Here is a 27,312-nt window from a genome sequence, read left to right as displayed (position 1 = left end):
ATTGTCCAGAATGTAATTTTATGCTGTAGCGTTAAGATTTCCCTCCACTAGAACTAAGGGGCCTAGCCCAAACCATGAAAAACAGCCTCCACCTAACTTTACAGTTGGCACTATGCATTGGGGCAGGTAGCGTTCTCCTGGCATCCGCCAAACCCAGATTCGTCCGTCGGACTGCCAGATGGTGAAGCGTGATTGATCACTCCAGAGAACGCGTTTCCACTGCTCCAGAGTCCAATGGTGGCGAGATTTATACAACTCCAGCCGACACTTGGCATTAAGAATGGTGATCGTATGCTTGTGTGAGGATGCTCAGCCATGGAAACCCAGTCTATTGAAGCTCCCGATGAACAGTTCTTGTGCTGCAGATGATTTTTACGCATTACGCGCTTCAGCACTCGGCGGTCCCTTTCTGTGAGCTTGTGTGGCCTACCACTTCGTGGCTGAGCCGTTGTTGCTCCTAGACGTTTCCACTTCACAATAACAGCACTTACAGTTGACCGGGGCAGCTCTAGCAGGGCAGAAATGCTATGAACTGACTTGTTGGAAAGGTGACATCCTATGACGGTGCCACGTTGAAAGTCACTGAGTTCTTCGGTAAGGTGAATCTACTGCCAATGTTTTCCTATGGAGATTGCATGGCTGTGTGCTCGATTTTATACACCAAATCAAAATCCACACCAAATCCACACATTTGAAGGGGTGTCCACATACTTTTGTATATATAGTGTATATGGAATTGTTTAAGAAGGTCATACCAAGGATAATTTTGCTATTTGATTTAGAATTTTAAGACCCCTTGAAGCATAACAAAAAAAAATATGAAAACATTATTTGATGAAAGAAACTGCCATCAGCCCATACAAACGCACTCAATAACAGATTCCCTACATGGAACAACATATAGACGCATCCAATGCAAAAAACAGATATCTCTAGCTTAAACTGACTGAACGAATGACATTTTGAATGACATTTTTCCCCCCGTGTCAAATCAGGATTAATTGACACATAAACAAACGATAATTCAGGGAATTGTTTTATTATGCTAATTCGATTGAATTTAGGGGGTTATTAATAAAGGTATACTTCGGGATTTTGTCAATGAGGCCCTTTATCTATATTTTGTCAATGAGGCCCTATTTGACATAGATAGTTTGTGTGTATGCATTGATATGTAGTCTATGTGTGCCATTAAAAAAAGTTCTGTCTTTGAGCTGTTCTTGTCTATTGATGTTCTGCATTATGTCATTCTGTATTATGTTTCGTGTGGACCCCAGGAAGAGTGGCTGCTGCTTTTGCAACAGCTAACGGGGATCCTAATAAAATACCAAATATCTACTTCCCCAGAGTTAAGTTAGAAGTAGTTTTGTGAACCAATACTAACTAGCGTTAGCACAATGACTGGAAGTCTATGGGTATCTGCTAGCATACACTAGTTAGCATTGGCTCGCATAACTACCTCGAACTTCCTTCATACTGGACACAGAGACATAAAAATTCACCTGACTGGGGGAAGTAGATCAAGTTAAAATCCCAAAGTATCTTTTTAAACGTTGGAGGAAATGCATTCCTAGCGTATGAGGAATGTGTTTGCTGGCTTCATAAATGCTAACCTATTTGCAATCCCTTTAGCTTTGCTAGCTAGCTTGCTGGCTAGTTAGAGAGGTTAGCTGACTAGTTAGCTACAGTAGTTGGCTACAATCAAGTTGTTGTTGTTTTATCAGATTTAGCCTTTTCCACCGTTTTCAGAATGCATACAGGCATTTGAATATAGTGTGGGATAAGGGAATCCGGATACAATGTGGACACGGTAGACATATTTAAAATGTAGGTGTAGACCAGGGTTCCCCTACTGGTGGCCCTCGTGTCGAATTTGTCCCACCGGTGGTTTTATTTGTCCCCCAAAGTTTAAGAAAATGTAATAAAAAAACATGAGACTGTAAAAACACCAGGAAATCAGCTCCAAGTGATTTTAATTGTGGAATTCTGCTCCCAAGTATTCCCACGCATAATAGAGAGACACGTGATTGTAAACAAATGTAAGTAAGGTTTGAAATGATTATGTTTTAGTCAAATATTATATCCGTTTGTGCTTCTTGCAGTCAATTTGCAGTCTACAAATGATTTGTAATTATATTCCGGCTCACTGACCATCCCCTCAAGAAAAAAAATCTAGTTGATGATCCCTAGTGTAGAAGCATGACATATTCGAAATTCCATGATCAGAACTCAATGATCAGAATACAAAAGCTGCATCAACTATCAAGTGTAGACATGGCCTAAAAGCAGCCTGTGTGTCTTACCTGCTGCAGGTCAGCCAGTGAGTACAGGTGGATGTGTTGCAGTAGGTATTCTCTGGGGAAGATCCTATGGGGAGAGAGAGAGCATTACACTAATGCATAGATGCAGTAAAGAGGTCAATGGAAAGCAGACTGGGGAATAGACGGAGGACGTTGGATTGGTGCATATTTAACAAATCTGATCTAACAAAGCAGATATTTGTCAAATCCGTAATGATTGGTATAAGTAACAGGCCCACAATGTGGTTACTAAAGTCCGATGTGTATCTATTTCGCTGTTTTCCCTGCATAACATTTAGAAATGGTCCTTTTTAAGGTTTAGAAGAAGTGACAGCTAAATGCTAACTCCCGTTCGTATAAGCTGGTAGCATAGCTAGCATAAAAAATTGGTGGTGGTAGTTAAAGACATTTTGAACTGTAATGCAGTTGATTGGTTAAGGTGACATGGACATGTGTTGGGGTTAACATCCATACAAGCATTATACTCAGATTTTTACCTCAACATAGTGTGAAATACAAATAAATAATAGCCAAAATGTAGGCTAATTTTGCTGGGGGGCAATGAGGATATTCGGAATCTTTCCCCGCAGATCTTTCCCCTATGCATTTCCATGGCATTTCCATTGTTTTGGTCGAGTTAGATTGACTTTTTTACCGTATGTATTCAAATATTGGAATATTTTCTTAGAACCATGACTTATATCCTTTCATAATATATAATAATACATACCATTTGACAGACACTTTACAGCAGTGCGTGCATATATTTTCATGTTTTACTTGAAATAAACTGACCGGTAACTTCAAAGTACACGTATGTAAATGTATAACACCGTTTAATGGTATATCATACATTAAAAGGTCCTAAACAATATCATAACCGCCATCGATAAAAGACAGTACTGTGCAGCCGTCTTCATTGACCTGGCTAAGGCTTTTGACTCTGTCAATCACCGTATTCTTATCGGCAGACTCAACAGCCTTGGTTTCTCTAATGACTGACTCGTCTGGTTCACTAACTACTTCTCAGATAGAGTTCAGTGTGTCAAATCGGAGGGCCTGTTGTCCGGACCTCTGGCAGTCTCTATGGGGATGCCACAGGGTTCAATTCTCGGGCCGACTCTTTTCTCTGTATATATCAATGATGTCGCTCTTGCTGCGGGTGATTCTTTGAGCCACCTCTACGCAGACGACACCATTCTGTATACATCTGGCCCTTCTTTGGACACTGTGTTAACAAACCTCCAAACGAGCTTCAACGTCATACAACACTCCTTCCGTTGCTTCCAACTGCTCTTAAATGCTAGTAAAACCAAATGCATGCTTTCAACCGATCGTTGCCCGCACCCGCCCGCCCGACTAGCATCACTACTCTGGATAGTTCTGACTTAGAATATGTGGACAACTATAAATACCTGGGTGTCTGGTTAGACTGTAAACTCTCCTTCCAGACTCACATTAAGCATCTCCAATCCAGAGTTAAATCTAGAATCGGCTTCCTATTTCGTAACAAAGCCTCCTTCAGTCATGCTGCCAAACATAACCTTGTAAAACTGACTATCCTACCGATCTTTGATTTCGGTGTTGTCATTTACAAAATAGCCTCCAACACTCTACTCAGCAAATTGGATGCAGTCTTTCACAGTGCCATCTGTTTTGTCACCAAAGCCCCATATACTACCCACCACTGCGACCTGTATGCTCTCGTTGGCTGGTCCTCGCTACATATTCGTCGCCAAACCCACTGGCTCCAGGTCATCTATAAGTCTTTGCTAGGTAAAGCTCCGCCTTATCTCAGCTCATTGGTCACCATAGCAACACCCACCCGTAGCACACGCTCCAACAGGTATATTTCACTGGTCATCCCCAAAGCCAACACCTCCTTTGGCCGCCTTTCCTTCCAGTTCTCTGCTGTCAATGACTGGAACGAATTGCAAAAATCATCGAAGCTGGAGACTTAAATCTCCCTCACTAACTTTAAGCGTCAGCTGTCAGAGCAGCTTACCGATCGCTGCAGCTGTACACAGCCCATCTGTAAATAGCCCATCCAACCAACTACCTACCTCATCCCCATATTTGTTTTTCTGCTCTTTTGCACACTAGTATTTCTAATTGCACATCCTTATCTGCACATATATCACTCGTGTAAATTGCTAAATTGTAATTACTTACTTCATTTGCACACACTGTATACAGATTATTCTATTGTGTTATTGACTGCACGTTTGTTTATCCCATGTGTAACTCTGTGTTATTGTTTTTGTCACACTGCTTTGCTTTATCTTGGCCAGGTCGTGGTTGTAAATGAGAACTTGTTCTCAACTGGCCTACCTGGTTAAATAAAGGTGAAATTATTATTATTATTATTATTTTTAATTACAGTATTACATACAGCATATTAAACATGAAAGTATATTCATACATCAACATGACAGTATCATACATGACAGAAAGGAGATTCTGCTTTCATGTTCAGATTAATTTAGGACGATAACAGAATGCACACCATGAGTCACATCTCTCACACACACGCCATGATCGGGCCTGTGTAACTGTGGCAACGAGTGGCCAAATTGCCCTGAAAATGGGGGTCAATTCAATAGAGTGGGAGCTGGGTTGGGGTGGCAGTGGAGGCTGGGGTATAGGGGTTTAAAATCCCTCTGCCTTTATTACGGGGTGAAGCGGGGTACCCTCAATGCTCTCTTCATCCTGCCTGTCTCGCTATTACAGCCCTCTCTACGCTCATCTGCCTGAACTACATACATACAAACGTTAGCATACATACTCACATACACACAGACAAACATACACACACTAATTCACACACACTCTCGCCCACGCTAGCTCACATTACAGCTCGAGAATCCACAAAGTGACACAGAGAGAGAGAGAGAGAGAGAGAGAGAGAGAGAGAGAGAGAGAGAGAGAGAGAGAGAGAGAGAGAGAGAGAGAAGAAGATGGAGAGGGGGAGATATGGGATCACATGGACAATTTGGGTGCACTCACTCTCTGCACTAGTAACAATGTGAAAAGAGACACACACACAACTCTAATGTGACTCCTGAGAGTGGAGAGAGGCACACACATACACAGCTCTATGCAGGTTCTATGGCACGCCTTAATCTGAAGAGGGTTGCAATATCTATATAAATTATGTGGAATGTGTGTGTACATCAGTATTTTACAGAGAGACAGAGAGAGAGAGAGAGACAGAGAGACAGAGAGTGAGAGAGAGACAGAGAGAGACACAGAGAGAGAGACAGAGAGAGAGAGACAGAGACAGAGAGACACAGAGAGACACAGAGAGAGACAGAGAGAGAGACAGAGAGTGAGACAGAGAGTGAGACAGAGAGTGAGACAGAGAGTGAGACAGAGAGTGAGACAGAGAGAGAGACAGAGAGTGAGAGAGAGAGTGAGAGAGAGACAGAGAGTGAGACAGAGAGAGAGACAGAGAGTGAGAGAGAGACAGAGAGTGAGACAGAGAGAGACAGAGAGAGAGAGACAGAGAGAGAGAGACAGAGCGAGAGAGACAGAGCGAGAGAGACAGAGAGAGACAGAGAGAGAGACAGAGAGAGAGACAGAGAGAGAGACAGAGAGAGAGAGACAGAGAGAGAGACAGAGAGAGAGACAGAGAGAGAGAGACAGAGAGTGAGACAGAGAGTGAGACAGAGAGAGACACAGAGAGAGACACAGAGAGAGAGACAGAGAGAGAGACAGACAGAGAGAGAGAGACAGAGAGTGTGTGATCAAGCATGTATGAGTTTGCTCAGATATAGAGGCAGAGCGTGTGCGTGTATGCCCACAGACAGGCAGACTTTATGTGGTCATTGTGAGAGGAGGCATGGCAAAGGTCCAGTCAGAGAGAGCAAAGCCCCATTCACACATCAGCCTCAGGCCTCATTAGCCAGGCTTCATTACAGCACTAACCTGACACACACACAGGCTCAGAGGGCGGGCAATTTGTTTAGCTGAGGATGAATTCCCTTTTCATGTGTTTGTGGGAAGCTTTACAGTTAAGCGATAGCCAGGGAGGTGTGTGTGTGTAGCTTTCCAGTCAGTAAGAGATAGACAGAGAGTTGGGGGGACTGTCAGAGAGACTAGCCCCTACTGAGAGAGTGAAGCCAGCAGTCAGAGGCTTCGTCCTAAACGTCACCCTATTCCCTGCATAGTGCATTACTTTTGATCAGAGCCCTATGGGCCCTGGACAACAGTAGTGCACTTCATAGAGAATAGGGTAGCATATGGAACGCAACCAGAGTCAGAACAACATAGAGCATACATACATACCAGACACACAGCTAGGGAATGTACAGTCCATGCCATAACTGACTAATGTAACTGCTACAGTACAGGGTTCATCAGAGGGACAGCACCAGCTTTAATTGGAGGATATCAGTGTTATGTTCAAGGAAGCAGGAGCATAGGGTGTATGTCTACTGACAGACATATTTAGGGGAGACTACCTGCCTCTCACCCTGATTGCTGCAAAATATGTTTTGGCCATATGACATGACAACCCACTATGGATCTTCATCTTCACTCACTTCCGTTCTACATTGTAAAGAACATACCCCCGGAGAACTCCTTCCCAAAACAACAAATCACTGGAGACAGAAAAAGTGGTTTAAAAAAAGGCATCATAACTGTGATATCTAACCTGAGTGTTTAAGCCTCCAATAGAGACATCCAGTAGCCACCCAGTCTGCCGTGTCAATCCCTGTTAAATCCCCTGGTTTGTGTGATTGTCATTTTCTCAGGGGCCTGCCTGCCTGCGTGCCAGTCCACAAGGGCTGGACAGTAATCTCCTTTTCTCCTTTCCTCTCATTGGTCAAGTGTTTGCAGTGGTGGTAACCCCCAGATACAGGCCTGGCTAGCAAACAGAGCAGAGCCAGCTAGGAGGACACTTATCAGTGGTGACTTAGCACCTCGACGGGACTGTATCACGACTGTCACACACACACACGATGGCGCCGACAGAGATAGTTTCCTAAGAACTCGAAGTGAGACAACCATGAGGTATTTGTTTTTTTTATGTATTATTTCTTACATTGTTACCTCAGGAAATCTTAAGTCTTATTACATATAGCTGGGAAGAACTATTGGATATAAGAGCAACGTCAACTTACCAACATTATGACCAGGAATACGACTTTCCCGAAGCAAATCCTCTGTTCGGACCACCACCCGGGACAATGGATCTAATCCCAGCCGACCCAAAACAACGGCGCCGCAGAAGGGGCAGATGGAGCGGCTTCCTGGTCAGGCTGCGTATACGTGCACATCGCCCACTGCTCCCGAGTATACTACTCGCCAATGTCCAGTCTCTTGACAACAAGGTAGACAAATTTCGAGCAAGGGTTGCCTTCCAGAGAGACATCAGAGATTGTAACATTCGGAAACATGGCTCTCTCGGGATATGTTGTCGGAATCGGTTCAGCCACCGGGCTTCTCTATGCATCGCGCCGACAGAGATAAACAACTCTCTGGGAAGAGGAAGGGAGGAGGTGTATGCTTCATGATTAACGACTCATGGTGTAATCATAACAACATACAGGAACTCAAGTCCTTCTGCTCACCCAACCTAGAATTCCTTCCAATCAAATGCCGGCCATTTTACCTACCAAGAGCATACTCCTCAGTTATAGTCACAGCTGTGTACATTCCCCCACAAGTAGACACCAAGACGGCTCTCAAGGAAGTTCACTGGACTCTATGTAAACTGGAAACCATATATCCCGAGACTGCATTTATTGTAGCTGGGGATTTTAACAAAGCAAATTTGAGAACAAGGCTACCTAAATTCTATCAGCATATTGATTGCACTACGCGCAGGAGTAGTACACTCGACCACTGCAACTCTAACTTCCGCGATGCATACAAAGCCCTCCCCTGAACTGAAAACGCAAACCACCGCATTTAACCATGGAAAGAGGTCTGGGAATATGGATGAATATAAACAGTGTTTCCCTCCGCAAGGCAATCAAATGCCGGTACAGGGACAAGGTGGAGTCGCAATTTAATGGCTCAGACATGAGACGTATGTGGCAGGGTCTACAGGAAATCACAGACTACAAAAAGAAAACCAGCCACGTCACGGACACCGACGTCACGCTTCCAGACAAACTGCTGGCCCAGATGGCATCCCTAGCCGCGTACTCAGAGCATGCGCAGACCAGCTGGCTGGTGTGTTTACGGACATATTCAATCGCTCCCTATCCCAGTCTGTTGTCCTCACATGCTTCAAGATGGCTACCATTGTTCCTGTACCCAAAAAGGCAAAGATAACTGAACTAAATGACTATCGCCCCGTAGCACTCACTTCTGTCATCATGAAGTGCTTTGAGAGACTAGTCAAGGATCATATCACCTCCACCTTACCGACCACCCTAGACCCACTTCAGTTTGCATACCACCCCAACAGGTCCACAGACGCCGCAATCGCCATCACACTGCACAATCTGGACAAAAGGAATACCTATGTAAGAACGCTGTTCATTGACTACAGCTCAGCATTCAGCACCATAGTGCCTTCCAAGCTCATCATTAAGCTGGAGCCCTGGGTCTCAACCCCGCCCTGTCAATTGGGTCCTGGACTTTGACGGGCCGCCCCCAGGTGGTGAAGGTAGGAAACAACATCTCCACTTCGCTGACCCTCAACACTGGGGCCCCAACAAAGGTGCGTACTCAGCCCCCTCCTGTACTCCCTGTTCACCCATGACTGCGTGGCCATGCACGCCTCAAACTCAATCATTAAGTTTGCAGATGACACAACAGTAGCGGGCTTGAATACCAACAACGACGAGACAGCCTACAGGGAGGAGGTGAGGGCACTCGGAGTGTGGTCCACCAACACAGACAGTGTGGTAAAGAAGGCCCACCTGCGCCTCTTCAACCTCAGGAGGCTGAAGAAATTTGGCATGTCACCCAAAACCCTGACAAACCTTTACAGACGCACAATCGAGAGCATCCTGTCGGGCTGTATCACAGCCTGGTATGGCAACTGCACCGCCCTCAACGGCAAGGCTTTCCAGAGGGTGGTGCGGTCTGCACCACGCATCACCGGGGGTAAACTATCTGCCCTCCATGACACCTACAGCACCCGATGTCAGGAAGGCCAAAAAGATCATCAAGGACAACAACCACCCGAGCCACTGCCTGTTGACACCGCTACCATCCAGAAGGTGAGGTCAGTACAGGTGCATCAAAGCTGGGACCGAGAGACTGAAAAACAGCTTCTATCTCAAGGCCATCAGACTGCAATACAGCAATCACTAACTCAGAGAGGCTGCTGCCTACATTGAGACCCAATCACTGGCCACTTTAATAAATGGATCACTAGTCACTTTAAACAATGGCACTTTAAATAATGCTACTTTAATAATGTTTACATATCTTACATTACTCATATCACATGTATATACTGTATTTTATACCATCTATTGCACCTTGCCTATGCCGCTCGGCCATCGTTCATCCATATACTTATATGTACATATTCTCATTCACCCCTTTAGATTTGTGTGTATTAGGTAATTGTTAGATTACTTGTTAGATATTACTGCACTGTCGAAACTAGAAGCATAAGCATTTCGCATTAACATCTGCTAACAATGTGACCAATAACATTTTATTTGAACGCACGCACACACGCACGCACACACACACAGTGTTGATTCTGCAGTGTTGACTCTTCCTGTGGGTATCAGCGCTGGCTCTGCCAGTAACCGACCAGCACACCCTGCTGGGGTAAGATCACAGCCAGTCAGTCAGTGTGTGGTTTGATAAGACTACAACTATTATATATTGATTACAACAGGTTCACTGTTTAATGGAGGTTATGACTTCGGCTTATGTGAATAGGAGATAAAGTATTGTACACTTAGCGTGAACTATGAACGATGTCTGTAAACAGTATGGTGCATGCCTGTGTGTTCATATGTATGTGTGCAGACTATCCACACATGTGCAGCGTTTCTGTGTGTCTGAGCGTCTGCAGCGTTTCTGTGTGTCTGTGTATGTGGGGTACCCGTGGGGTTCAGAGGTGTGCGTTAGATCAGCGCAGGCAGTGTGGGCCGTGACAGCTCTCTCCCATCTCCCAGGGGTTGAGCATAAACACAGGGCAGGCTTCCTCCGAGCTCCCTAGCCCTTTAGCCCTGTTCAGGGCCATGGTAGGCCTATGGAGGGCCGATGGATGGCCGGGGGAAGGTTTTAGCGCCTCCGGCCTCATTAATCCTGTAGTGTTTTGAAGTGTGGGGCATTAGTCGCTGTGGGCTAATGGTGTAGCGGTAAACATGGGCCCCGGTGAGCGAGCATCGTTCCGGGGTCGCCACCATTGCCGTAAACATCACAGCTAGATGAAGTTACACCCTCTTTCCGACAGCCAGATGGGATGGCTCTGAGGGCCCAGGGTGGGTGTGGAGGAGTAGGAGGGTCTCAGAGCCCCACCCTCTCTGTTGGTTTCTGTCAGTAGGTTACTTCAAACAGACCTCAGCACAGCAGAGACAGACATCAAAAGGACAGGTGAACCTGGGATGTCTGCAGTCTACATCGACCTACACACTCACTGTAGACAGAGGACATAAACCTGCCAGTCAGACTCTCAAAAGCACATAAAGAAGGACATGTTTTAGACACAAGTATATGGACCAGGACTGTCTTTAAAAACAAATGTGACTAACCTGGACAAAATGAGAAGCTTACTAACCAGTTCTTTAGAGATGTGTTGAGTGTACTTCACAAAGTGCGAGTACAAGAGTATAGTGTGGGGAGGGGGTACGAAGAGTGTCTGTAGTCCATGGGAGTGACCCCATCCAGGGCAGTGAGCATCCATCACCCCAGAGACAGGCCTTTTAGTCTGGACCCCCTCACATAAACACAATCCCCTCATTCCCATCATACAGAGAGAGCATGTAGGGGCCTAAAGGCCTACATACAGTCATACTCAACATGGGCTAGGAATCAAGTCAACAAAGGGTCTTTCAATGGACATCAGACATACAATTACCATTCCAAACTTCTTCACTATATTCCTGTGTTTTATGAAATCCTACTTTGATGCTTGCAGTCTCATTACACACCATTCTCTCTCTTCCTCCTTCACATCACCCTTCACTGTCGTGGCCCCCCAACATCTTGCCCATTCACAACTCTTTATATCTGTAGTCACTAAAGATGGTCATGGAGTTTCAGTTCAGTGCTCATACACCTGACTCAATGAACAATCAAGGCCTTGATGAATCATTCTTTAACTCCTCCCCTCTCCCCATGCCCCTCGCCTTCAAAGCGCCCCTCGGCCAAAGCAGGGCAGCAGCTGAACAGGTATGCTCTGAGGAGGAACTGGGTCTACTACCGTTTGGAAATTGCCCCGCTCTCACCTTCTACGGAGGTCCTCGGCCACGGCAGCGCGGCAGCTGAACAGGTATGCTCTAAGGGACTGGAGCTGCTGTCTCAGGCGCAGTACTGCAGCCAGGCCCTCACAGTGTTCATACAGACACGGGTTCAGCTGCTGCACGTCCAGCAGCGGTTCCTCATACACAAACTCCAGGAACTCCTTGGCCTGCTTGGACACCTGGACAGGACACACAGGGGAGGGATGGGAGGGCTGAGTGGTGGAGAACGCATAGGGATGTGGGGTTGTGACTGTGTATACATATGTGTATGTATGTATGTATGTGTGTGTGTGTGTGTGTGTGTGTGTGTGTGTGTGTGTGTGTGTGTGTGTGTGTGTGTGTGTGTGTGTGTGAGAGTTGTGGGACCACATGGGGTAGTTTGGAGGGAAAATGTAACCTGGCAGCAATCTCTATACTGTATGGTGGCACCCAAACCCACATCCATGGGTCGACCCAATTTAAGATAAGCATGTGTGTAACTAGGGAACGTTCCCAAGTGCATTTTAGAGTGTATCTCAATAAGCTGGACATATTTCTGAAATGTGTGCATTTATCACCATTGATTCTCACCTTGTGTCTGTTGGTGTCCCAGTTGTGCAGCAGGCGGGCAGGGATGAGGAACAGGTTGTCTTGATGACAGCTCTGGCAGTAGTACCTGCCACTGTAGCAACACACCTTGGCCTTGCCCCGCGACAACCCTACTGGCTTCTGACACCCTGCACAGAGATAGAGAGGAGATACTGGATAAGGGTGTGTGTGTGTGTGTGTGTGTGTGTGTGTGTGTGTGTGTGTGTGTGTGTGTGTGTGTGTGTGTGTGTGTGTGTGTGTGTGTCTACAGCTGAACTGTGTGTGTGTCAGGAGATTGAAAGTCCCATTTGCTACGGCTAATGATTAGAGAGGAGCGACCCAGTCGGTCTGGGCCCTTAAACACAGTGTTAATATGTAGCAGTTTATGGCACCTCTTAATTGCCACACTAACCACGTTCAACCAAGCAAACAAACATCTATAACTACGAGAACCATTCAACTGCAGCCACATCACCTGTTCAGTAAATCCCTCAAACTCAGTTGAGACTGAGGTAGAGATCAATAGGTTCCCCCACTCCTACCTGCAGTCACAACAAGAAAGGACTTCAATGCTCTGCTGTCTAATGAACACTAAAGAGAGAGATCCTAGGCTTCTATTGAGGTTCTTTAGTAGTGCTGCTATCCTCTGAAAACCCTCTTTTATTGTTCCTGTCTGCATTCCCCCAAATACTCAGGTCCCACGCCACGGGTGACGATTGGAACCCAAACAGGTGAACGGGGCAACGGCAGGTATCCCTTATCCCCAGGATGATCTGGTAGGGCCGGGAGCGCCACGGAGGAAGAAAGGAACAAGAGAAGAGGGAGAAGGCAATGGAGGGAGAGGGGGAAGGACATCAGATGGATAAAGACTTGCACGCTCTTGCTCTTTTTCGATGGAGCGTGGTGCCTTCCTCTTAACTTCACAGAGACAAGAGAGGGGCAAGAGATCAGACGTGGATAGAGAGAAAGAAAGAAAAGAGACAGAGGAGAGGAAAAGACAGAGAGGAAAACACCGTCTCCATAGCCGGACACCGATGCCAGCTATCAGAGCAGCAGATCAGGACCTGAGAGACTTAGAATGAACATAATACAAGTCTCTGATTTTGTCTGCTTTATCTGCGGAGGCTTTCTATGGGATGTTGTTGTTGAAGTACCTGATAGAGCACTAGTGCCCTTCTATGACTACAGAGAGAAACCAAAGGGTAATGCGTCTCAAATAAAAACATATCGGGCCGGTGGCTCAAGCCTATTCCTGGACAGACATTAGGCCGAGCACTTGTAATGGAGATTCTTCAATGAGCATGCTTTTTAGTCCAGGTGTAAAATAAATTTGGGAGTAATTGGTTGAACATTCACCACTGTGTACATAAGGGACACCAATGTAAAAACCTTACAGACCGCAAACACTACATTAACCCAATAGCCTCTCCAGCCAACATCTTAATTACCTCAAACTCTGGGGACAAACTTTGAGGCCCATTAGTTTCTACTGTGATTCAGTCAGAGGGAAAGCCGGTGAAGAACACAACCCAAAGCAATATAAGAGGCCCCAATGAGTCAGATAAATGACTAAGCAGGGACCGATGTGGTGTGCCCGTTTCTCTTGGAGAGAGAACCCATCTCCTCCTTATGCCTTCCTAAACCCAAGGCAATATGGCATAAACACAGGGGCTGCACTGCCACTGGCTGAGGTAAGGAGTTAGCCACGCACCAATCAGCCGATCAGGCACACTGGAGCTAATGTCAACTTGAGGTTTTTGCGGCAGGGACCCCAAACTATAAAAAGAGAGTTGGTGTCTTCCCCCCTCAACTCTAGTTCCCTCTTTACCATCCATCCCTGTGCTTACACACACACACACACACACACACACACACACACACACACACACACACACACACACACACACACACACACACACACACACACACACACACACACACACACACACACACACACACACACACACACACACACACACACACACACACACACAGGAGGCTGCAGTGTGGAGTGTACCACAGACCATGCGGCGGGGTGTCGTGTGTCGGGGCTGCCCTGTAATCAGTGTAGGAGCGCAGCACAAACCCACACTAACCACTCCGCTCCATAAATACACACATCCCATCCACTCCCCCAGAAAACAAACCAGCCTGCTGCTGCTCTGATGCCCATCAACTCACTCACTAGGGCTGGATTTAGCCATTGGGGTTCTGAAAAGGGCTCCTCCAAGTGTTCTCGGAAATTATTGATAGCATTCACTAACATTGTCGTTTCCAGAACTACACCTTGGCTTCTGTATAAGTTAGATTCTCTGAAATAGGATCCAGCATGTTTAAATCTGGATGGTAACTTGTTGTGTTGGATGGTGCCTTGGCAATACAGATCCTATACTAATGATGTGGATGATGTGGCTTATTTTAGTGAGTATGTGATGGATGTTAGGGCCTCCATGAGCAATGTCCAGCAGAGAGGAGAGGATGGTCAGTGCCAGCGGCCAAACGCTGTGTAACTGCTGGGAAGGAGCTGGCCACTAGCAAACCACAGCTGGAACGGCCGCTGGGTCTGCTGTCACTGTCAGTAAAAAAACAACAACAAGAAAAACCCTCACACAAAAAAAAAAACGCAAATTGATCTAAATTTTTACAGTTTAGTCATATAGCAGACGCTCATATACATAGCAACTTACAGTAATGAGTGCATACATTAATACTTTTCCATACTGGTCCCCCATGGGAATCGAACCAACAACCCTGGTGTTGCAAGGGCCATGCTCTACCAACTAAGCCACACGGGAGCTTACTTCATGGTTATGTCCTCCCTAAAGCCACAGCCCCCTAACACAGCTAGGTACATTCTAGTAGCCTTCTAGTGTAGAGTGCAGAGGGCAGAGCAGTGGTGCTCATGGTAACAACATGCCCTCTAGGATTGTCTATGCCCACCAGTGTGGGAAAGAAGAGGAATAAAACCATGGACCCACCATCTCAAGCTCCCACTTGAGAGGCCACTGTAGGGATTCCCCAAAACCTCCAGTGTCGCCTCAAAATGGCTGACACTGAGGGGAGAAGAGGTGATGGGAGGAGATGGAACGTGAGAGAAATCCACTGTTGTAATACTGAGGCACCCCAGGTCTACCTGCTGCTATGATGAAACTGTGGCCCCTCAGGTCCCAGTCCCACAGCTAGAGAGGGTCATTCTGCTCTGTCGTCCTCAGAGAGGGGTTCCTACTCAGCCACGCTTTCAACTGTCTGACGTTTTACACCACCGCACCGCTGAGGGGACATTGACCAGTGTGTGTGTGTATGTGTGCATGCACAGGGGGCAAAGACAAGAGGCCTCTGCTTTGATGTGTCTCATTCAGGCAGATGAACACTTGTGTGTGAGGGAGAAAATTGTATGTGAGAGAGAGTGAGAGTGCTTGTGTGTGGGGGGAGGGTGGGGGATGCGCTGCCCATCTTTTGATGTGAACGCCCACCTCTTCCCCTAACACCCCTTTCCACCTACAGATTCCCACCCAACCCCAAAGCATCTCTCTTTTCTCAACCTCCTCTCCCTGGTTGTCCCTCTGGATACTCCAGTCCTCCTCCCTACAAAGCCCTCTCCTCTGAGGACCCTGTGAATCCACACAGGCTGAAAGACCGGGGTCAAGCAAACTTTGAGAAGAACCTGGGGGTACATTCAGCCCCTTATAGAATGGTAGAGGTGGTGTTAGGCGGGGGGGGGGGGGGGGGGGGTAATCAGGCTTCAAACGAACATCGGCAACAAAAAAACAACCATGTGTTTCCCCATGTGCAATTAGCTGAATAAATATTGCTCATTAAATTCTGTTTCAGTATGGGTTTGATGTGAACAATCACTTGCCCCATATGCATGTGGCACAATTCTTATGAAACAAAAGGACAAAGACAACACGCAGGTGGAGGGTCACTGGCCTTTCATGGTAGGGTCCTGACCTGCATGACTGGTTAGCAAAAGTAACTGCCCAGTGATTCCAGATATCTATGAAATATTACCTATAATTACTAACAATATGAAATAGTAGTTATAGTATTTCTTTAAAAAGTAGTATTTGTAGAAATAGTATTTCTTAAAAAAAAAAAATAATAATGTTAAAAATCTGCTTTTCTGTGTTGGAATGGTGTGGCTGTATAACGGTCATTAAAGATATTCATGCAAGTTGACCACTGATTGGCCAGCTCATTCTCCTCTAGACCGCTGATTGGCCAACTCATCTTCCTCAGGGAGATGACATCAAGGTCTATGAGGAAATAGCTATATATTTTTTAAATGGACACAAATATGAGTATAGGACGAGTCAACAACATTATTTAACAGAATATGAACTCTTAAAAGTGAGATGTTCACTGGACAGATACTTTAAACCTGCTTTGTACCAAAAATCTTATTTTATAGATTGGCAAATATAGATAGGGTTGGGGATGTAACAGATTACAAAAAGAACGGTAACTGTAATCCATTACGCTACCAGCAAAAATATTCCAATCAGATTACAGATACTTTTGAAAAACTAGATAATTAAATTCAGAAAGGATGTTTGCGGCAGAGGTTACTCTGGGTCTTCCATTCCTGTGGCAGTCCTCATGAAAGACAGTTTTATCATAGTGCTTGATGGTTTTTGCGACTACACTTGAAGAAACATTAAAAGTTCTTGAAATGTTCCGCATTGACTGACCTTCATGTCTTAAAGTAATGATGGACTGTTGTTTCTCTTTGCTTATTTCAGCTGTTCTTGCTGAATATGGACTTGGTCTTTTACCAAATAGGGCTATCCTCTGTATACCACCCCTACCTTGTCACAACACAACTGATTGGCTCAAACACATTAAGAAGGAAAGAAATTCCACAAATTAACAAGGCACCCCTGTTAATTGAAATGCATTCCAGGTGACTACCTCCTGAAGCTGGTTGAGAGAATGCAAAGAGTGTGCAAAGCTGTCATCAAGGCAAAGGGTGGCTACTTTGAAGAATTATAATATATTGTATTTGTTTAACACTTTTTCTGTTACTACATGATTCCATATGTGTTATTTCATAGTTTTGATGTCTTCGCTATTATTCTACAATATAGAAAATATAAAAAAATAAAGAAAAACTCTGGAATGAGTAGATGTGTCCAAACTTTTGACTGGTACTGTATATATCCATTGCTTCTTGAAGAATATAACTTATAAATGCCTCATGAGCTTAGTTCAACTGTCATACACCACAAGGAACCCAAAATATACGCTTGTTTTTCTCCAATGTTTGTAAACATTGTAGATGTAAACAAAAACTGTATAGCCTCATATCGAAATTATTGTTTTAACCATGTTATCAAGGATGGTCAGTCCTTGCATCCATTGCTCTGTCTATTATTCTGAGAGTCATTACATTTCTCCAGTCCCATCCCTCAGGTTTTTACCAAAACAGAGGCGGGGTGTACATTTTGTTATTGTTTCGTCTGTGGATTTGCCCTTTAAACAGCTGCATATTAGCAAGATATCAAAGTGTCACCAACAAAAAGGTAAACAATAGGCCTATAGCAAATGCAGCATATGGCATTCATTTTTCACAAGTAAATAGCACTTTTCAGGTGCGCTCAAAGCATGCCATTCCATAAGGGCAGCATTTATTTTTCAACTCGAATCAATGAGCCCAATCAGTCCTCCGTGACAACAAAATCATAAACAGAGTAGGGCTGGATAATAAGTCCTTAGTTTTGGGGTTATGCTCAGGTAAAACAATTTAGCTAATCTATACTTCCAAGTCCTATTCTGGAAGATCAAGGGGTATAACATTTATTGGAATGACTGGAATTCTGATAGACTTTGGTTTTTAATGTAAAGATATAATTTAATTGTATTATTATATGTAGTAGAAAGCGATGGGTTAGAAGAAGACTACATAACCAACCCATAAAGTAAAATTTAACATCTATATATGACCAGCTATGTAAACTTTAACATTGATTTATCCTGCAATAGATGTCGTTCAATTGGTAACATACATTTTTGTCTTCTAAAAGTATGTAATCAGATTACGTTACTGAGTTTGGGTAATTTAAAAGTTACGTTACTGATTACAATTTTGGACAAGTAACTAGTAACGGATTACATAAAAATAAAAAATAAAAAAAAATACCCAAACCTGAATATAGTGCATTCACATAGTAGTATCCATCTGACCAGTGACAATCTTATAGATGCATTTAGGTCACAGTTCAATATTCATCAATAACTGATTTAAAAAAAATTGTGTTCAGCCAGGCCCAGAATTGTTTTGGGAATTTTGTTTCTGGTTCATGTGAATACAGATGTAAGATCTTAATTTGACCCTTTCTCACAGCAGGAACATATAATGTGAAAATGTAAATTATTGTGTGGATTATAATGAACGGATATTTTTATAGGGGTTGATATATTTTTAGTTAAGGTAAATCAAGTCTGATATTTTAATGTGGAACTTACAAACTTTAGAAGCATTTTTTTTTGCCTAGAATACACTACAAGTTTTCTGCAATAACAGGGTGATCAAATTAAGACCCTTCATCTGAAGCTTTGAGACGCAATGCCAAAACTCCTCATTACAGGCCGCTGTTCTAACAAGGATATTTTGACTTCACTTTCGGGTCAAAAGAACAGCCGAAAAAGAAATGGTAAAGCACATGAGATTTGAGTCAGATTCTCCTCCCCAATCTGTCCTTAATGACATGTACTCTTAGATTCTCCACCCAGCACAGCCAGAAGACGACTGGCCACCCCTCAGAGACTGGCTCCTCTCTAGGTTTCTTCCTCGGTTCCTACCTTTCTAGGGAGTTTTTCCTCGCCACCGTGCTTCTACATCTGCATTGCTTGCTGTTTGGGGTTTTAGGCTGGGTTTCTATATAGCACTTTGTGACATCTGCTGAAGTAAAAGGGGCTTCATAAATACATTTGATGATTTGGCTAGCACAGGGAAGAGCAGGGCAAGACAGGGGGAATGAAGGCAAGAAGATTCAACTCAAGGATTGTTTTTGGTTGTTTTGTTGCATTTTTTTTGCCTATTGTGCTCTGGCCTCTTTACAAATTCCTAGACCATTAAGTTGCTGAGGTCTGATGGGTAATTAGTAGACACCAGAGCCCAGTTGAAAAGAGGGTGCACATGCTCCCTCAACCTTCCCCCCAGAATCACACACACAGGCACAGGAGGAGGCGGGGCCAATCCACCATCCATCATCTATACTTTATGGGGGCTAACAAATTGGTGCCAGAGGGTGTCGGCCGGTGGGGAGGTGGGGGACAGAAGAGGCACAGGGTGCTCAATCACAGCCCCCAAATAGACAGAGGGGCGAAGGCTACAGTAATGGGGACCCCTGAACCCCCACGCCCCCCTCCTACACTCCCTGGCCATTGTGCTCTCTGTCAGACCCAACAATGGTAACTTCCCCTCTCTCCCACTCTCCTCTCTTTCTCCCACTCTCTCACTTTCCCTCTATTTGCCTGTTGTCCTCACCCCTCCTCATCGCGCATCCCCTAATCCCCCTAACAGAGCCGTGGAGGCCAGGGATATTTGTTTAGGGAAAAGCCATTAAACTGTAATACAACAGGCTGGCTCCTGACTCTCCATCCAAAGCTAAGTGACTGACAAGAACAAGCAGTCAAAAGGAAACTGGCACTCTACCAAGGAGCCAGGCAAGGGGATTGGGGAGGGCGGGAAGAGCTAGAGAGAGGAAAAAGCGAGCGAGAGCATGAGAGAGAGAGAGAGAGAGAGAGAGAGGGAGATAGAGGGGGGACAGAGGGAGAGAATGAGCCAGAGAGAAAGAGTAGAGTTCAGTGAACACAGTGACAGCATGAGAGACTGTGCGAGTCTGAATGAACGAGAAAGAGAGAAAGGAGAAATAGGGAGAGAAAGAGAGCGCATAATTAAAGGGTTTTGTGAACAGAGCATGGGACAAGCTGTATCCAGCTGTTATTCTCTGCTTGTGTCTCATTCAAACAGGTCTGCAGCCCGAGCAAAAAGAGCCCCTGTATCAAACAATTAGCTTCCGCATTGACGATAGCATCCCAGCCTCCCGGGCGCCTGTCTTTGATTATAAAAAAATATTTTTTCCCTCTGCTTTATGCCGGCCAATTATCGTCAGGTGCCCGCTCCCCTTGTTCAGTGGCCCTTTCAGACGGCATGCATTAATAGAGCGCTGGTTACAGAAGAGAAGGAGGAAACCACCTCATTCATCCCCTTTTAGTGAGCACAGATTTCACACCCAGAAAGACCAAACACAGAGCCGCCATGGCTCCATTTACTGAGCTGTCAGACAGAAGAGAGGGCTATCTGGTAGTGAGATATCAGTTATGGTCCAGAGGCTTAGGGAACGAAACAGATGTAATGGTGGCGACATCTCTAAGGGGAACTATGAACTGTAGCTACCTCTCTATAACTCCTACAAACATACAGGTCAGGTCATAAGCCTAGTAAATACAAAAACTGCTGCAGCCAGCCAGTGTGTGTGTGTGTGTGTGTGTGTGTGTGTGTGTGTGTGTGTGTGTGTGAGAAAGGTAGTTATTTGGGGAGGGGGGGTCTGTGACCCCCAGTGGTGTAACAGGTGACTGGTCTAAGCTCAAAGGACTGGTGGCTGTGGGTGAGAGCCCCAGACACCTTGATCCCCAGCCGTCTCCCAGCTGCCCTTATGAAGCCCTCCACAACAAAGCTGCTTTGCCAACAAAGGTAACGCCACCGCACAGGACTCTGGGTAATGCCATGTCGTCGTGCAGTGAAAAATAAAGAGAAACAAAATAGGGGCTCATAAAATAGGAACTCATAAAATTACAGACCCCAAAAAATCTGTTGATCTACCAAGTGTTCCATTGGAGGGATGCTGTTTGTCTGTCTGTTTGTGTTTGTTTTGTTGGAGGGAAAGCGGCAGTGACTGGGTGTATTGATACATCATGCAAAGTGTAATTAATAACTTCACCATGCTCAAAGGGATATTCAATGACTGTTTTTATTTTTACTCATCTACCAATAGGTGCCCTTCTTTGCGAGGCATTGGAAAACCTCCCTGGCCTTTGTGGTTGAATCTGTGTTTGAAATTCACTGCTCGACTGAGGGACCTTATAGACAATTGTATGTGTGGGGTACAGAGATGAGTTAGTCATAAAAAAACTATGTTAAACGCCATTATTGCACACAGATGGAGTCCATGGAACTTATTAAGCACATTTTTACTCCTGAACTTATTTAGGATTGCCATAACAAAGGAGGTTGAATACTTATTGACTCAAGACATTTAAACTTTTTATTAGAAATTTTTTGGAAAATCATAATTCCACTTCGACCTTAAGGGGTATTGTGTGTAGGCCAGTGACTAAATACCTCAATTTAATCCATTTTAAATTCAGACTATAATATAACACAATTTGGAAAAAGTAAAGGGGTGTGAATACTTTCTGAAGGCACTGTAGATAGGATTGAGAGATACAAAGCCTATATTGCACCATCTGACAGTCATTAGCTAGCTACCCTCACGGGAGTATGCATCCAGTTAACAAGTAGGCCTCTTGAACACACTCATTAGCAGACTGAGATTGTGTAATGCATCTGTTTGCAGAGCACTACTGAAGTATGCTGTCTCTTTCTGTAGTAATATCAATAGATTTTTGAGTAATGACAGTGGTTACTCCTTGAGTCAATATAAAGCCACGGTTTTGATGGATTATGTTGTAAAAAATATTTCCATAAAGAGTAGAGATATGTAGATGAACCAGTGATGTAACAGATTATATTTTTGGAACTTTAGTGAAGAATGTGTCACTTTAGGGGTAAGTGTCTTGCTCAGACTGACTGTGTGTGTGTGTCTGTGTGGTAACAGGAGGAGGTCTCTACCTGCACACCTGAAGCTCTGGGTGGTCAGGCCCTTCTCCACAGCCAGGCAGGTGAGGATACTGAGGAAGCTGGTGGTGACTGACTGTCTCTTGGCCCTCTGGGCATCCCTCTGCTTCCTCTCCCTGGAGGGCTTGGTCCTCAGCAGCACCCCCGTCCCCATCGACACTGCACCTGGCTGGGCCTGGATGGAGCCCTGACCCTCCTCCCCCTGGGGCCTCTGGGCCGCCACGGCCGTCAGCAGGGCCTCCATCCAGTCCTGGGCCTTGAGTTGGCTCTCAGCCCGCAGACGGAGCACCTCTCTGGGGAAGACTGCCTGGAAACGGGCGGCGCTGTCCCCCTCGACCTCGTCCCTCTGCACGACCAGGCAGGAGGCCAGCGGGTAGTGGAGGACAGGTTCGGACACGGGCCCCCGGCCCTCGGTTGGGAAGGCCTGCAGCGTGGAACGACTCAGCACGAAGGTGAAGGCCCTCCAGTTGTTGAGGTCAGTCTGCTGGTGGAGCAGACCCACCTTGAGGACATCAGCACAGTGCTTGGTGAACAGGGGCAGGGCCGTGGGCCGGGCTGGGGGGAGATGCGAGGTATGAGGGGTCAGGGCAGCCTCAGCAGGACCAATGGGGTCTGGTCTGGTGTCGAGACCTCCAGAGGAGATGGATGACGACGGGGATAAGACTGGAGGCGCCTCTGCCTGTTTGTGGGCGGGCCGGGCAGCCAATACTCTCTCCCAGATCTGCCTCCTCCAGTCTAGCGCCTCCCACTGGCAGGCGGCACGTAACTGCAGGCGGGTGGAGCTGTTGAAGATGAGGTCAGTGAGTGGTCTATTAAAACATGTTATGAGAGAAATAGCTTCAATTGCAACTCATGTTTATGTGATTGACCGTTGACTCAAACAATCTTTGATTTATTTTATTTATCCAGGAAGTTCCGTTGAGGTTAGAAGACCTATTTTAGGAAGGAGACCTGGCAAGAGGTCTCCTAAGAGTTGAGCACCGTTAATTTACCTGTTGAAGAAGAGGGCCTGGAGGACTCGTCCGTCCTGTGGTGGCTGGGGCTGGCTAACCCCCTGGCAGTGGGACAGGGAGTAGGCGGTGCAGAGCTGGCGGTTACCACTGCTGTCCAGGCTGTAGAGACGCAGCTCACAGGGGGTCAGCTCTAGGTGGCAGATGCTCCAACGACCCTTCTGACCCTCACGATGCTCCAGGGAACCCTGCTTCACCACACTGCCGCTGCTGCTGTCCTTATGGGCTGGAACAAACACAACATAAATTCAGCAACAGGATCATCTGCAGAAAACACTATTTGATATACAGCAAAACACCAGTGGTGGAAAAAGTACCCAATTGTCATACTTCAGTAAAAGCAAAGATACCTTAATAGAAAATGACTAAAGTAAAAGTGAAAATCACCCAGGAAAATACTACTTGAGTAAAAGTCTAAAAGTATTTGGTTTTAAATATACTTAAGTATCAAAAGTAAAAGTATAAATCATTTCAAATTCCTTATATTAAGCAAACCAGGTGGCACCATTTTACAGATAGCCAGGGGCACACTTCAAAACTTAGACATCTTTACAAACGAACAATTTGTGTTTATAGTGAGTCCGCCAGATCAGAGGCAGTAGGGATGACCAGGGATGTTCTCTTGATAAGTGTGTCAATTTTACATTTTTCCTGTCCTGCTAGGCATTCAAAATGTAACGACTACTTTTGGGTGTCAAGGAAAATGTATGGATTAAAAAGTACATTATTTTCTTTAAGAATGTAATGAAGTAAAGTAAAAGTTGTCAAAAATATAAATTGTAAAGTACAGATAGCCAAAAAAACTACTTAAGGAGTACTTGAAAGTACACTGCTAAAAAAAATAAAGGGAACACTTAAACAACACAATGTAACTCCAAGTCAATCACACTTCTGTGAAATCAAACTGTCCACTTAGGAAGCAACACTGATTGACAATAAATTTCACATGCTGTTGTGCAAATGGAATAGACAACAGGTGGAAATTATAGGCAATTAGCAAGACACCCCCAATAAAGGAGTGGTTCTGCAGGTGGTGACCACAGACCACTTCTCAGTTCCTATGCTTCCTGGCTGATGTTTTGGTCACTTTTGAATGGTGACGGTGCTTTCACTCTAGTGGTAGCATGAGACGGAGTCTACAACCCACACAAGTGGCTCAGGTAGTGCAGCTCATCCAGGATGGCACATCAATGCGAGCTGTGGCAAGAAGGTTTGCTGTGTCTGTCAGCGTAGTGTCCAGAGCATGGAGGCGCTACCAGGAGACAGGCCAGTACATCAGGAGACGTGGAGGAGGCCGTAGGAGGGCAACAACCCAGCAGCAGGACCGCTACCTCCGCCTTTGTGCAAGGAGGAGCACTGCCAGAGCCCTGCAAAATGACCTCCAGCAGGCCACAAATGTGCATGTGTCTGCTCAAACGGTCAGAAACAGACTCCATGAGGGTGGTATGAGGGCCCGACGTCCACAGGTGGGGGTTGTGCTTACAGCCCAACACCGTGCAGGACGTTTGGCATTTGCCAGAGAACACCAAGATTGGCAAATTCGCCACTCGCCAGAGGTAGCCTGACTGCCATTAGGTACCGAGATGAGATCCTCAGACCCCTTGTGAGACCATATGCTGGTGCGGTTGGCCCTGGGTTCCTCCTAATGCAAGACAATGCTAGACCTCATGTGGCTGGAGTGTGTCAGCAGTTCCTGCAAGAGGAAGGCATTGATGCTATGGACTGGCCCGCCCGTTCCCCAGACCTGAATCCAATTGAGCACATCTGGGACATCATGTGTCACTCCATCCACCAACGCCACGTTGCACCACAGACTGTCCAGGAGTTGGCGGATGCTTTAGTCCAGGTCTGGGAGGAGAACCCTCAGGAGACCATCCGCTACCTCATCAGGAGCATGCCCAGGCGTTGTAGGGAGGTCATACAGGCACGTGGAGGCCACACACACTACTGAGCCTCACAACATTACATCAAAGTTGGATCAGCCTGTAGTGTGGTTTTCCACTTTAATTTTGAGTGCGACTCCAAATCCAGACCTCCATGGGTTGATACATTTGATTTCCATTGATAATTTTTGTGTGATTTTGTTGTCAGCACATTCAACTATGTAAAGAAAAAAGTATTTTTCTATAAAATATTTCATTCATTCAGATCTAGGATGTGTTATTTTTGTGTTCCCTTTATTTTTTTGAGCAGTGTATTTTTACCCCACTGCTAAACACATAGGCTAGAACTACATTTATTAGGCCTTACTTGTTATATTGAACAATGTATAGCCTACTGGAAGAGGTTACATGTAGAAGCTAACTGCCTTAGAAAGATTCAGAGGGCAGACAAAAGAACAGTGACTATCTGATTGTAAATGGGTGCGGCGGAATGGGGGGGGGGGGGGGGGGGGGTGCAGGCCCTTCCAATGGGCTATGCTGCCAGCCACACATGCTATTACCACTCATAGAATGTCTCTGCAGCAATTTCATCTTATTATCTGCTCATTGGATCAATAACACTGGTCTCCATTCAACAGTCAGCACTCAGCAGTGTGCTCTTGGCTAATATACCGCGTAGGACATTCATTCTCCCGTCATTAAGGACACATCTTCAAACCGCAGCCTAAAATTCTCAACTTATTAAACAACTCAAATGCGACACATTACTAAGTGCAGGGGCAAACTTCTAACTGCCTAGCCTATTCTGGGTCAGCTTGCTTAGCCAGCGTTTTCACTAAATGAATTAGGCTACCATGCAACTCCCACCATTTGAGGGCCACAAGTCTGATAGCACTTTTGACACGTTATTTATCGGAGCCAAACACAGATGCTCAGGTCTGAACGTGAGAGATTATATTTTGGTTTGTGATAGCAACTAGCAGAGTTAGCTTTGAAAGTCCTTCCTGTGAGGTCAGCAGGAAGAAACAGCATTGTTACCCAGAACGCTGTGCAAACACAGAGAACCAGGAGAAACTCACTTATCTGGGGCACACCCTCTCTCTGCCCTTCCTCCCTCCATCCGTTTCTTTTACACACTCCTTTCTTTATCTCTTTTCCTTTCCATTCCTCCTTTTTGCATCTCATCTCTCAGCTTCCTGTTCAGTGGTCATGGTGGATTTTGACTTGTGCTGTGGCTGCACGTAGGGTGTAGAAGGGCAGACGTGTCTCCACCTACCAGTGGCCCAGGAGCATTGCTGAAGCCAAATAGCATTGCACGTAAATAGAAATGTCTGAGACATATAGGAGCCACTTTCCTTATCTGTAGTGCTCCAGCATACACTAGTTGTCATTGGAGCACAACTCGCAGCCTTGACGTATACTTGTTTTTATCCTTATCAGAAATGATGTTATACCAGGGTTAACAGGTGGGTGTAATCCTTGACCAATCAATGATAATAACTGATAATCAACTGACCAAAAAATAAGTTCAGAGTTCAGTTCAATGTATCTTGTACTATACTGTTATGTAGCCTACCTGCTGTTTCACTCCCCTTTAAAACCCAATAGGCTCTGACCCAACCTACTCCCTGTTCTCCTCTGTCAATCGAGGGTGGCAAAAGGCGGCTGTGGGTCTGTAGGCTAATTTGTCTACGTTTGTCAGACGGAGAGAGCAGATGCCAGAAGCCCGGGACAGACGACCAGACGGCCGGGCCAGTTGGCCGCTGTGCTTTGTCCTTCGGGAGCCCCTCAGGCAAAGGTTGGGGGTGCTAGGGGGCTCGCCTGTCCCCCTGGGCTTCAAAGGCTCCTGTGAGCACGTGGGTGCGGTGTAGGTCACTGTTCATTTCACGCTACAAAGGAGGCGAGGCGCACGGACATGACTCAATTAGTAGAGTCTCAGTCGGCGCTTTGCTTTGCTGGGCCTGGTCAACCAGCAGCATCCTAGCCCTACACGGCCCTACACTTCCACTGGATTGAACTGGCTGTCCTGGCCTGGCCCTGCATGGCCGTTAGTGCCACCTGATGCGATAGCATTGCTGAAATGTCACAGGGACTTAACATTAACGTGATGTGAATGGTCTGGCCCAGAGGCAGGTGAGGAGAGGACATCTTGTTATGAACTCATTGTTGGTGTCTGAGCCATCAGTTCATATTATACTCAACTCAAAACTGTGTGGTTTAGCTGTACCTTGTCCCTTAGTGATAGTATAATAGATTCACTAGATGAACTCGGCTAGCCTAATAAGATGGGAAAATACTTCT

At 45.6% G+C, this 27,312-nt stretch overlaps 1 protein-coding gene across 1 annotated transcript in view; it reads right to left on the bottom strand.

The window, feature by feature from the left end:
* The window catches only part of LOC139546729 (pleckstrin homology domain-containing family M member 3-like), a 51,130-nt gene that overhangs the window by 9,915 nt on the left and 13,903 nt on the right, over positions 1 to 27,312 (bottom strand). Inside the window, exons 3-7 of the mRNA XM_071355450.1 lie at positions 23,111 to 23,354; positions 22,113 to 22,900; positions 12,260 to 12,405; positions 11,675 to 11,868; positions 2,304 to 2,367 (exon numbers count right to left, since the gene is read on the bottom strand). Of these exons, the coding sequence (XP_071211551.1) occupies positions 2,304 to 2,367; positions 11,675 to 11,868; positions 12,260 to 12,405; positions 22,113 to 22,900; positions 23,111 to 23,354 (1,436 nt within the window). The remainder of the gene's footprint in view (positions 1 to 2,303; positions 2,368 to 11,674; positions 11,869 to 12,259; positions 12,406 to 22,112; positions 22,901 to 23,110; positions 23,355 to 27,312) is intronic.

This window comes from Salvelinus alpinus, chromosome 20, assembly GCF_045679555.1.
Source record: "Salvelinus alpinus chromosome 20, SLU_Salpinus.1, whole genome shotgun sequence".
Classification (NCBI taxonomy): Eukaryota; Metazoa; Chordata; class Actinopteri; order Salmoniformes; family Salmonidae; genus Salvelinus; species Salvelinus alpinus.
The sequence above is the reverse complement of the archived record's forward strand: the minus strand, read 5'-3'. Positions and strand labels throughout refer to the sequence as shown.